Genomic DNA, 13200 nt, shown 5'->3' with positions numbered 1-13200 from the left:
ATTTTAATTTTTGTTTCTCTCAGCACTGGGCAATGAAGATGCCAGCTGTGAGGACAAGGGTTAAGAAAAGTGAATGTATGCAAAGGGAGTACATGGCAGCTGTTCAATATATCATTGTGCTTACATTGGGTTAATGAATGGATTCCATCCTGAGTTCTGAAAGAGCTGGTACCTGAAATTCCAGGAATGATAGTGAAGTTCTTTAATAAATCTTATGAGGCTGTGTGCAGTGTAATATGACAGGGAATTAGCAGAGAGAGCATCTCTATTTAGAAGGTTAAAAAAATGTAATTTAGACAACTGTAGACCAGTTAGTCTTTATGGTGAGGCTTCAGAGTAAGTTTGGAAGGAAAATATTTTTAAAGCATGGATCCATCAAGAGTGAATTGAAGTACAGTTTTTACACAAGAATGATCATGCAAGAATTCTTCTTTGATTTGATAACTGGCTATTTAGACAAGGAAACTTTTTTAATTATAACCTGACACATAAGCTTATAGGCTGTGCCATATGAAAAATTATTAATTACAGTGGGGAATGCATTTATTGTTATTTTACAAGCAGGCACAAGCTTAATGTGGGAAACGCTGCTTGCTGTTATCTGGGTTCACCCAGCATCTCTTCTTTGGAAGAATGGGCATATTTAGCTCATGTCTGTCTGCAAAATGTCATGTACCCATGAAGGAGATGAGGGATTAGTCAAAGGCAATAAGGAACAAGTTAGCAGGAAGGCAGCAGCAAACAGCTTTGAAGGAAGAAATGTTAAGGTCCAAGGATTTCACTAGTGGAATTTCTCTCCAATTTCTTACCAGCTGGTGCTGAACCAGTTTTCTTTAATGCTGTCATTGAGAACCTTTGGCATGAAGAGCAGCAGTGTGCCAACTAAATTGCTTGATGATACAGAGCTGGGAGTTGTTTTTAATAAGGCATGGACATATTATTAATACAAAGCAGGTTCAAGCTGTCTTGCAGAAAGATTGGGATGGCCTCAAGTAATGGAAAAACAAAAGCAGTGGGGTGGAATTTTGGTGCCAAGTGTAAGGTATTATCTTCTCAGGATGAATACGAGTTTCCACTGTCAACTGGGGAATACCAATGTTCAGGAGAACAGGCTGGAGGGTGACTGGGAGCAAAGAGAGTACAAGAATGTGTCAGGTAAGAAGTTTCCACTGGCAGGAGTACAGAGTACTGAGGAGAGATGCATTTAAACTGGTCAGGGTAGTGAAGAGCCTGCTTAGTGAGAGGTAACAGAAAAGGTTGTTTGTTTAGCCTATCTCAGAAAGGAAAAATAAATGTTTATTATAAATATATATATATATATATATTAATATATATGTTGTCTATAAATGCAAGAGAAAATAAATCAATTAAAATAAAGCTATGAAACTTTATTAGTCAAGTTAATTGGGGTTTTTTTTTCTTTCTACTGGATATTGAAAAGTCTTACAAAAGCCATCTCTCACACAAAGGTGAGGTTCCAGAGAGAACCTGACAGCATAGGAGGCTGTGTGTTGTTACCCCTTTTGATTTAGAGGAGAGTTGAGGGTGCTCATGTTTGCCCTAGAGGAATTAGGAAAAGGGAAAAACTAGTTTTACCCTCTGTTTTCCTTTGCTTATGTCTTGTATTTTTCCAGACTTTGTGGTAAGAAAACACGTGACATTGTTCCTTTAAATGTTTTGAAGCAAAAGCAACAGCAGAAAGATCAGTAGCGTGATTTTCCTTAGTTGAGATCAGATATTTTTAGTTTGATAGGTAGCAATTAGATTTTATATTTAATTGGAAAATTTAAATTTTTACCAAATAACTGCTAAAATGCAAAACGGGGAAACAAAGAAACAACAATTCTCCTTTGCAGGAAGGTGGATAGGGGGGAAGAAAATGGGAAAGGATCTATCCACATTAAACCAAATATGAAAGTGTAGGAACTTCTGGAAAAAACAAAATCTTCAGAAACATTTTTCACAAGTGATCAGAATACCCTTTCAGTGCTAAAAATAAGCTTTGCTGAGAATGACATCTATACCAAAAGGTCACCAAGCTCACCTCTAAAGTGACCTTTTTATGGGAAACCACCACTAGAGGAACCTGCGTGTAATTCTTCTTCTTGCTTCTTCTTTACCCTAGCTTCCAAAACAATTTAATCAAAACAAATCAATTTCTGTGAAAAGTTCTGATTTCCACAGCTTGACATTTTCCAGAGGAACAATATTTTGTTAAAAAGTTCTCAAGCAGCTATTGTTATTTCTAGAGGTGAGCTCATGCAGGATTTCTGCCATATGCATTATGGATGGATTTCAATATACATTTAGGAGTCTTCCAAATTCTTTATAGTAGAGCAGATGCCATTATTTTAGTTAGCAATTTAACTTTGTGATGAGCACTGTTTTGCTTTCCTTCTAGTGAAAGAAGACATCTCTGCCTTGGGAGGATATTTGACTCCTTTATTTGTGTTTACCACCCTTCAGGCCTGTGAACAATGGGTCATTTTGTCGCATGGCTGCATGCTGTGCACAGAGACTCTTGTGCTTGGAATTTTGTTGGTCTCATGAAGCTTCCTAGTATCAACTCCACTGGAAGTTACTGAGGAGGCTAACAAATGACTATTTTTCTTCCCTTCACTTTTTGTAGCTCTTGAGTTGTTTTTTTTTTTTTTAATCCAAAGAACCTGATTCTGCTGATATTTTTATTGGTACAAACCCAGATGCAAACCCAGTCAAATCAGTGCAGTTTTGTCTGCTGAAAAACTGACATAAATGATAGTCTTAAGACTCTAGTGCCTCTGACTCTTGTCCTGAATGGCAAGTGGAACATTAGGTGTACTTTTTATGATAGTTCTCCAAAGAGACTAGCCGTTAATCTCTCTGAGTAGGTGTGTCAGCTGCAAACATTTCCTTCCAGTCTACCATTTCAATCACACTTCACAGTACACTGAAAATTGGCAAGGATGTTAATTACTGGCCTCTAGAACAAACCACCTACTTTGATTCAAGTGTGTTTTCCAATTTTTAAGAATGTTGTTTCACCTACAGAACAGTATAATTACAGAAAATAGCTTGGTTTGGCTAACATCTTGTGTTCTGTGAGTTCTGCTTGCAAGGCAGCAAGCTACACCAGGCAAGAGGCTCACCTGCAGAGGATTTTAACCTCTTTCTGACAGAAGTTAGGGCTTGCCAGCATGCAGTACATTGTTTTCAGTATCAGAAGCTCAAAACCACTGTCACTCAGATGTTAAACATTAACGCTTTCTGCTTTTAAAGCTGAAGGAACGCCCCCCATATAGTAAGAAAGTTTTTATTCACCAGGGAACTTCCTGTTAAAACTTTATGGATGTCTCTCACAGGAGCAATTACAGCAGTGGGTCCTGTACCTGAGCAGTGAAAACCCTGGGTGCAACATGACCCACCAAGCAGCACGGTTCAGAGACTGCTTGTGTAGCTGCATTTGTGCAATGCAGTATTCAATAAAATTTACCAGGAATCAGCCAAGTATCCAGGACATGATTAATCAACCAGCAAAATGAATTGCCCATAGATGACTGGGAGTTGACAGTAAACAGTAAAACACCTGCCTTGAAAACTTACAGTCTTAAGAGACAAACAGGAAACAGAAGCAAGTGGGAGCCCTGTTTTAGGAGAGAGATTTTGAGGCATACAGGCAGAGTTGTTCATGATTATACAGGGAGTTTGGCAGACTTAGAGGCTGAACTATGTGCATTTCCCTTCATGGGTTTGTAGCTCATATAACAGGTCTTTAATTTACCAAGAAACTTTTCCGCAAGACTGTCCTGAAGAGTTGGCAGAATCACAGTTGGCATTTCTCACACATGAGCCTCTTGGTTAAGGGCCCTACGATTTGTACAATTAATAACTTACACCATGAATTAAAAACATTGGAAAACAGCCCAATGCTCAGGCTTATATGTCAAGGAATTGCTGTGGAAGCCTAATCTTATTTGTTGTTACAACAATAAATCACCCACTGATTTATTTATATGGTACCTGGGCCCTCCAGGCAGTCCTGCAGTGCTATTGAAACGGGACTTTTAAAATTAATGGTGATTAAGCTATAGACCCATATTAATGTGCATGACTACTTATTTCTCCCTGCCTCCTCTTTAACTGTAAGGCCTGTTGGGGCTGGCTACCTTCCTGACTTACAAGCCACATGCTGCAATTTCCATTATGGTCATGAGTCACACTCCCTTCAGTGTGAATCAAGGATGGGAGGGGGAGTGTCCCGTGGGGTTCACAGATGGGAGATGACCGTGATTGCTTAAGGATTCCTCACCCCTCTATAAACCAGATCCTGGGTAAGAATGCACCCAGATCCCAGCGTGTGCTGTTGGTGCCAGTCTCTGCAGTCCCTGCTGGCTCATTGCCTGCCACTGCTCAGGGTCCTGGTTATCCAGTGGCTCTTCTGCTGCTAACATCAGCCAGGGGCTGCTACCATGGGAACTGCCCTTAACAGCCAGGGAGCCAGGTGCAGAACAGAGTCATGCGTCAGTAGTTCATGGCCAAGGGCCTTGCTTCACTTTCTATATGTTGGTCAGCAGTTTTGCAGTATAGCAACGCATATATATCGTACAAAATATGTTTGCTGATAACCACTTGGCTGAACTGAAGAGTTCTAAACTTAGGTATTCAAAAAACTTACATGGGAGAAGCCATTCAAAACATGATTCTGCTAGAAAAAAAAAAAAAAGAAAAAGAAAAATTTCAGTGCTAGAAAAAAGAAAGAATTCATAAGAATTAAATAGGCTGGGGTAATGCTCATTTGCTTCCTGGTAGCTGGTACAGTGCTGTGCTTTAGATTCAGTATGCAAATAATGTTGATAACTGATGTTTTAGATGTTGCTAAGTGGTGCTTGTCCCAAGTCAAGAACTTTCAATGTGTCCTGCACTGGCAGTGAGGAGGTACACAAGAAGCTGGGAGGGAGCCTGGTCAGACAACTGACCAAAGTGGCCAAAGGGACATTCTGTGTGATAAAACATCATGCCCACTATATAAAATGGGGGAGTTACAAAGAAAGGGTGTGATCATGGCTCAGGGACAGGCTTGGACTTAGTCAGCAGGTGGTGAACAGTTGTATTGTGCATCACTTGCCTGTCTTGGGATTTATCTCCCTCTGTCCCTCTCCTTTTTATTACAATTACATGTATTAGTATCATTATTATTATTATCTTTTACTTTGTTTCAATTATTTAACTGTTCTTATCTCAATCAACAAGTTTGATTTTCTTTTCTTTCCTGATTCTCCTCACCATGCCATCAGTGGGAGGATGGGGAAGTGACCAAGAAGCTGCATGGTACTTAGTTCCTGACTGGGATTAAACCACACAACTATGTTACATACAACAGTATAACTCTATGTGTGCAATCATATAATGGTTGAAATTATTGCACAGATTGAGGTGTTTTCAAAAAAGTATGGATATTCTGAATAAATTGGTTATTGGTTGTTTATCATTTCACAGGCAGAATTGATACCTTTGCAACAAGAAAAGGAAGCTGCTCTTCAACAGTGCAAAAAACTAGAAGAAGAAATCCAAACATTGCGTGTTTATTACAGGTAAAATGATTGATTCTAATACGAATGAGTGACTCATAGGGGAAATTTTCTGTACGATGTCTGACTGAGTGAGGAAATGGCCTTATCAAATAGGTATTTGTTGGAAAAATGTGAATACATCAATGAATCAAAGCCTGCATTTCTGCTTTACTGCTCACCAACCATCTCCTTGAAATAGGAGTGCCTTTCTTATAGCCTGAATTTTGTATTAGTTTCTTCTAAGGGAAGTGAAAAGTTGATAGTTGATTTTTGCACTAAAAAGCTGTGCTATGGCAATGTGAACACTTAAAAACACATGGACAAAAGAACCAGATTACATCAGTGCTTGTTTCTTCCCTGGTTGTTTGCACATACCTAACTTAGTCAATATAGATTTTAAAGTAATAAATCTGTAATTCTAAAATACTGGTTTCTTCTTCAACCCCAATGTGCCTTTTAATTCCTTATGTTCTGTAGCAGTATGGAGAATGAGAGAAATACCCATTCTCATTAATTTAGGTGGGCTGCACTGAACATTTGCATGGATCAGTGGGTTTTAGTCCCTAAGGAAAAGCGCTGTGTGGTCTAGTGAAGGAGTTAGGTTGTTTTATGGAGTGATGTTGGGTTACAGCTCTCATTTCATCCTGACCTCCTGTGTGAGAGGGGATACAGAGCTGCCAGCAGGTTAAAGGCAGGAGAATTGGCATCAACACAGCTGAAAATTGTGAATCTGAAGGCTGAATGTCTGTGATGAGGGATGTGGGCTACAGAGGTAAATAATAAATATAGTGTGAATACTAGACTCATTGGAAATAAAGAGGACTAGTTATTTATGTCTAAAAAGCATTTGCAATAACAGAACTGTGTATGTTTTCAGTGTTTCAGCATTCAAAAGTGAAAAATACTCAGGTTTCTAGAGGTTTTTCAAGCTTCCCCTTCTCATTAAGTTTATTAAAACCTTGGAGGGAAGTTTCAAAAACAACTTTTGTTCCTAAATCTCATAGGCATTTATTTAAAGCCTGTTAATAGTGAATAGAAACCCCAAGCAATTTGTGATTATTGCATTTAATTAATTTGGTCAGCATTTAGTGTGTGCACAAATTATGGTATGATTTACCAAGCTAGAAATAATTTATTATGGTGCCCTTATTACTCATTTAAATGGGGTTTTTTTGAATAATTTAAAAACTGAAATGCAATTTTTTAATTGATATTTTAGAAATTAAGAATTTGCTTCTGTTGGTCTATGGACATTGTAGGAGACTTTTCACTGATTTTTGAGTCATATTTTTGGCATAGCCTATCAAGTTTGTACTAATATATGATGTTTAAGAAATACAGTAGGCAGCAACAGATATTTACTTCTGTAAATGCTTTAGATCCCAGGAATATTAACAATAATGACTTGCAGGAATCAGCATTAGAATGTACCATGTTATTAACTTACAGCTCTTAATTTGAACAGTCAAAATTTCACTGTAAGTTGGCTCACAGCATTTGCAAAATCTATCAAGAAGGTGTGAGAATGCTCACCTTATTATCCCCTGGGGCAAGAACTATTGTATCAGTACTGATTTATACAAGTTATAACATCTAAAGTAGAAGATTTTATCTCCTACCTACCTCACTGTTCTAGATGCTAATGTGTTCCAAAGTGGACCCACAGAGTGACTGACTGAGGCTGGCAGGGACCTCTGGAGGTCATCTTGTCCAACTGTGCTCAGGCAGGGCCACTGAGACCTGGTTGCCCAGGTCCACGTCCAGAGGGGTTTTGAATGTCTTTAAGTATGGAGATTCTACAGCCTCTCTGTATGGAAACACTGTCTTAAGCATACAAAGACCTGACTTGAAAAGCCAGAGGCCACCTGGAGCTGAACTTGCAAGGGTTGTAAAAGGCAACAAGGACTCCTATAAGTGCATAAGCAGAAACATTTAATTTCTCAGGCCTGTCTTTTGACTTGATTAGAAATTAATTGCATAATTATGAGGATTCTTATGAACTTCTTGACATTTTGATTACAGTTTCCTTTAAGTTACATGAATGTCTGCAACCCCTGCCATCCAACAGTGTGACAGTACTTTAAACACATGCCAAATAAGACAGGAAAGAATATATGTCACATGTTCATAAAGGTTTGGGAACTGTACCAGGCCAAGGGTGGGATGGCCACAGTAATTATGAATGACAAGGTAGACAGTGCATTTCCCAAGCCATCCAAAATGAATGAAAATTTTCACTCTGTTTTATATGTGGAAGGGACGCATGTATAGATGTCTGCTGGGTCTTTTTATTTCCTTATAGTGCTTGCCATGCTATGGTAGTCTAGAATAAGCACTGGGAGTGGTTTTAGACAGTCTGTTTTGAACTGAGGTGGAAGTTTGCAGCTTTGAAGCAAGTGAGTTAGTTGTGTGATTTGCTGTTCAAGGCTGCATTCCCTGAAGTTACTTCTCTTTTTGGATTGCATAATTCCCCAGTGAGCAAAATATAGGCTTCCACACATGCTCCAGTCTTCATGAGAACTGTAGAACTGCAGTGTGACAATGCTGGGTGCACATTCCCTTCACCTACTGTTCTCTCGTATCTTTGCCAGATAGATTCGCCACTTTCTGTCTTAAGCCCCAGCATGGCAGGGGCTTAAAAATTTTGGCTCATTTGGTGACTTCTCCTTTTGCTCTTAGGTCTTCCCTGGTCTTACAAAAAGCATTTTTGCTACTTTATGTTTTTTCTCCTTTTTTTAACTGAGATTTCTGAGTCATACTTTAGGAATGGTACTCCCCAATTTAGTGGTCCTAGTAAGACTCTCCAAACCACTTACTCATTGCCCCCTTCTCCCTCCTGCTTCTTCTGCAACAGGACGGAAAAGATAATTGGTGACACAAAAGGTGAAGATCAGGAGTTGAGATAAGAATAATTTACTGGAAACAGCAATGAGACAAGAAAATCAACAGTAACAACTATAATATTAATAAAAAAGCGTGCAAAAGAGAGAGAGTGATTCACATGCACAATTCTCAGCCCAACCCAACCACAGCCACGCTATCCCAATGGGAAGGAGACCCTTCTCCCCTGAAAAGACTCCTTTCTCCCCCGCACTGGAAAATGTCATGAGGTGGTATAGAATATCCTCTGGGTCGTAGCCATGCTCACTCCTGGCTACTGCAGAAACTTACCCTGAAACTTACCCTGGCCAGAACCAGGACACTACATTGTCATTTGACTTAGAAGAAGCAAATTTAAGAAAAGAAAAACAAATAAGCAAACAAAACAAATAAAAAAAACCCAACAACAACAACGAAAACAGAAAAACCTAGAGGCTCACATTAAAGCATACAAGTGATACATCACTTGTACTTGTGACTTAACACACAATAACATTTCAAGGATTTGGTCACAAAACTAATGACTGTGTGTGTATATTAACTATTTTGGATGCATACATGTGTAAACAGTGACATTAAAATGTGCATTTTTATACCAATCTGACTTTCACTAACATTAGTATAATCCAGGAAAAGCAAAGTATCATTTTATCATACAAAATCAGGGGAGAGATACTTAGGTCCAGAATATCTGTATGTGTGTAGTAGTACACACAGACATGCCTAAAGGAGGGAAACAAGTGGAGACCTTCTTTGGGGGGGGAATCCCCTTTTATTTTCTCCAGAGGAAAGATTCTTGGTATCTAGAATACTGCATCCAGTTTTAGGTCCCCAGTAAAAGTAAGATATCTATAAATTGGAGAAAGTTTGACAGAGGGCAGTTGGTACAGTCAGGCAGCCATAGCATTTGTAATGTAAAGAGACCAAGGGTACTGCTCTTGTACAGCCTGGGAAAGAAAAAGTATTCCTTTCTTTGTTGGCTCCAGGGAGACCTAATGGCAGCCTAACAGAGTCTGTGCAGAGGTTGTCAAGAAAGGCAACCTCTTCACAGTGCTCCATGACAACAGGGTGAGAAACAACTGACTTGAATTGAAACAAGAGCATTTCAGACAGGTTCCAAGGGAAAACTTTTTCCACGGGGGCTGTCCATCACTGGAGCAGGTTGCCAGAGAGGTTTTACCATCTCCATCTTCGGAGATTTCCAGTGTCTAACATGATAAAGTCATGAGCAACATGGTGTGATCTCATATTGATAACACTTCGAGAAGAAGTTAAGTTGGACTGGAGAATGCCAGTGGTCACTTCCAACCTCATTATGCTACAATTCTCTGATCTGGTAGCTGCTGCTGCTGTTTGAAGATGTTAATTTTTTTTCCTCCAACTGTGAAAGAAGTCTGTTTTGTAAACCACACTTCTTTTCAGGTGAAGTGAAAAGCGAATCCTAACTGAAACTGTAGCTTCATGGAAAGCCGTAATGGCCTAACGCAAAATTAAAATGAGCTTTTGCAGATATAATGAGGAAACATTTATTTCCCTCTTCATTTTGACTTTCTGAAAAAAAAGCATATCCCCGAACAATTTTAGTCTTTAGAAGGGACAGAGAAGTGAAATGGAATTAAAAAGGAGAAAGAAGCTAATTCAGATACATAAGGAACAAGAAGCTGGCTACAAATAAAGTTTGGCAAGTTCTGTGCTTTTGTTTGTTCTTCTTGTGTTGTGTCTGTGTCAAGTTTCAAAAAGAAAATTGTGCTTTCTGGATGCTAACTCAAAAATACATACTAGAAATTAAAATTTGCATAACAGTTAGCATAGAGTTAGAGTTAGCATAGAGTTTCTATCTTACTAATATAATTGTTCCCACACAGTGCTCTTTAAGCTGGAGATCAATGCAAATCATAAGATCCTCAGTGACCAAAGAAGGCTATATCCAAATAACCAGTTTTGAAGTACATGGGAGTGTTAATCCCACTACCTCTTTCTCACATACCTCTGTTGTTTGAACATCATCACAAGTTTTTTATTTGCATATTTTTCAGTTATGTGATCTGTCCAATTTTATAATCAGGTTCCTTCTTCCCCTAGATTTATATGCTAAGTGTGACACTATTTGGTGTGGGACATGTCTTTGGTCAGTTGGAGTCAGCTGTTCCAGCTGTGTCTCTGTCCAACTTCTTGGGCACCTGCCACCTGCGCACTGCTGGAGCGGTGTGAAAAGCAGACAAGGCTTGACTTTGTGTGAGCACTACTCAGGAATAACTGAAATATCCATCCAAGTGTTAGCAACACTTTTTTTCAACACAAATCCAAAATGTACTCCATACCAGCTACTATGAAGAAAATTAACTGTATCCCAGTCAAAAGCAGTATAATGTTGCAAAGTAATTGAAATATGTAAGTTATGGTGAGCACGGGAGAAAAAGATGCCTTATTTTACAGTTATTTGATGGTTCTCAACAATGAAACAGAAGATTAACTTCAGTAAGGCTCCTTGTACTAATAAGTACAATTACCTGAAATAAGTATTTTTAGATTCAAACTTCCAGTTAATATGGGTCGTTTCTCTGCCTACAGTGCCAGCAGTTTTCTTGCTCCCTAACCAGTTGTAGCACTTTATAAGTTAAAAACTATTGAAGAGATTTAACAGAATTTAAATCTACAAGTTTCAATGCTTACAGTACTTCAATTTGAATACTTGGAATTCATGTTTAAGTGGCACAAGCAAATGGTCTAAATAGCAGTTGGTTTTATGGGGGTCCATATATTTTTCCCACAAAGTCTCTTGTAAAATGACATGGAAGTACATTTTTATAAAGACTGAGATCAATAAATGTGAAAGTAGGAAATCGAGAAGGTTTTTTATTATTTCCCCAAATAAAGAACTTATAGACTCAGGGGCAAACTCAATTTTCATTTTAATTACAGAACTGAATCACGCTGTAACAGGAGAAATAGATGAAGAAATATATTTTGTAAGCCATTACTTCTAGTCCTGGATAAAAAGAATTTCCTATTCAAGCTTTGGATACAGTTGTTTGTATTTAATTTACTTCCATTCTATAGTTTCATGACTCATGTTATGGAATATAATACTCAGATGGTGCCATTTCAACCATGCTCCATGGACTCTGTGTATGGATATAGAATAGTGTAATTCTTGCTCTTAGAATGTTGCTTTCATTCCAGTTTTAAGGGCAATTAAAAACTATAAATTATTTCTACCTAAAAAGTCAATATTCATCTTCACAGCCACTGCAGTAGCAAGTCAGAATACAATAAATAGCCTAAATAGTCAGATTCTTGTACTCTGACTGACCCATGCTCAAACATTTCAGCCTGTTTGTTCTGCCATCTCTCAGTCTTCTTCAGAATTCTCTCAGTCTAGATTTCCCTTACAATATGTAGCAGAAGATTGGACTGCTCTAACATCCAGTTTCCCAGCCCAAATGAACTGAAACCCATTTACAGTGGGATTAGTGAAGCTGCAACCACTAATGCAGAGTGGTGATCTCAGTCCTTCCTCTATAGCAATAGCAGGCTACCTTGAGCACCTGTCCCAGCAGTTTACCTCAGAGAACTGGTCTTTTCATACATTTTTTTTTTTTATCTCACTTTTTCAGTTATGGCCGTTGACTCATTTTCCTGCTCTTTTCATCCTGTCTGCTTGCTTCTGTTCTGGCAGTTGCTGTCATTGTTTCAGTACTAGTTGCTTTAGACATACCATGGTGTAATTACAGTCATTAAGAACGACCAAGTATCGCTTTAAACCACGCAGTTCTTTTTGAAGAGCATTTCTGGGGAGATCATGGAGAAGACAGCAGTTGTGTTTTAAGTATTCTCTGTTCTTGCAGCAGTGACTTCTATTTTATTGAAGAGTTTCAGAAACCTGACATTAAACATAAACCTTCAGCTAATTAAATTTCCCACTTACAAGCACAGAAGAGGTTCTTTTTTTATACCAAAGAGATGAGTGGCTTGGATATGCAGTGGGAGACCGTGTAATACATGTTTTGGAGGAACCTAACCTGCTCCAGTTTGATCCAGCCAAACATACAGAAAGCAATAAATCTGTAAGGGAACACTAAGGTTTTTGTTTGTCTTCTGTAATAACAAAAAAAAAAGGCAAGGGCTGTCTTTCTATTTATTGAACTGAGTGTTAAAATTAGTAGAAAATTGGGGTGGAGAAACACTGTTGTCTTTAAATCAGATTGGTTAAAACCACATCTTCTCTCAGCAATCCATGGAGGTTTCAGTGAATTTTTACTCAAATTGTGGGGGTGAAGGGAGCCAACACCTGATTATTTGGACCTGGGATTTGGAATCTGTGTGTTCAGTCTTATCCTCCTCTGTTTTGTGCCACTTTGCAGTGAGATGCTGCAGCCCCAAAAGAATTGGGGTTTTAGGTGAGTCTTTCTCACTCAGTAGTCTCATAAGCATTTTCCCACTAGTAAGCCCCTGTGTCCCCTGTGACTTCTTTCCTTTGTCACTTTATTGCTTGTGCAATCACAGCTCTTGCTAGTGTTACAGAAGATAAAAGTCCAAGGTTTGGGGGCTGTTTCATGAACTGGATCAGACAGCCGAAGGGGGGAAGACTAATCAGTGAGCTGCTCTGCATTGGAAAGCAGCTGCATGAGGTTTTACTGGTGCTACTGAGATGGCTGTATTTCTCAGTGGCTTGGTGCAGGTGAGCAGTAAAGGCAGAGGCCTCACTTGTTATCCTTGTGTATTTCACACTTTATTGAATTTATTATCCTCCTGTCCCTGCCCCATTCCC

At 38.8% G+C, this 13200-nt stretch overlaps 1 protein-coding gene across 6 annotated transcripts in view; it reads left to right on the top strand.

The window, feature by feature from the left end:
- MIPOL1 (mirror-image polydactyly 1) overlaps positions 1–13200 on the top strand; it is a 192184-nt gene that overhangs the window by 140035 nt on the left and 38949 nt on the right. For all 6 annotated transcript variants that reach the window (XM_068192885.1, XM_068192884.1, XM_068192883.1 and 3 more), the window contains one exon: positions 5476–5570. In XM_068192885.1, the coding sequence (XP_068048986.1) occupies positions 5476–5570 (95 nt within the window). The remainder of the gene's footprint in view (positions 1–5475; positions 5571–13200) is intronic.

The sequence above is a fragment of the Anomalospiza imberbis genome, chromosome 6, assembly GCF_031753505.1.
Source record: "Anomalospiza imberbis isolate Cuckoo-Finch-1a 21T00152 chromosome 6, ASM3175350v1, whole genome shotgun sequence".
Classification (NCBI taxonomy): domain Eukaryota; kingdom Metazoa; phylum Chordata; class Aves; order Passeriformes; family Viduidae; genus Anomalospiza; species Anomalospiza imberbis.
The sequence above is the reverse complement of the archived record's forward strand: the minus strand, read 5'-3'. Positions and strand labels throughout refer to the sequence as shown.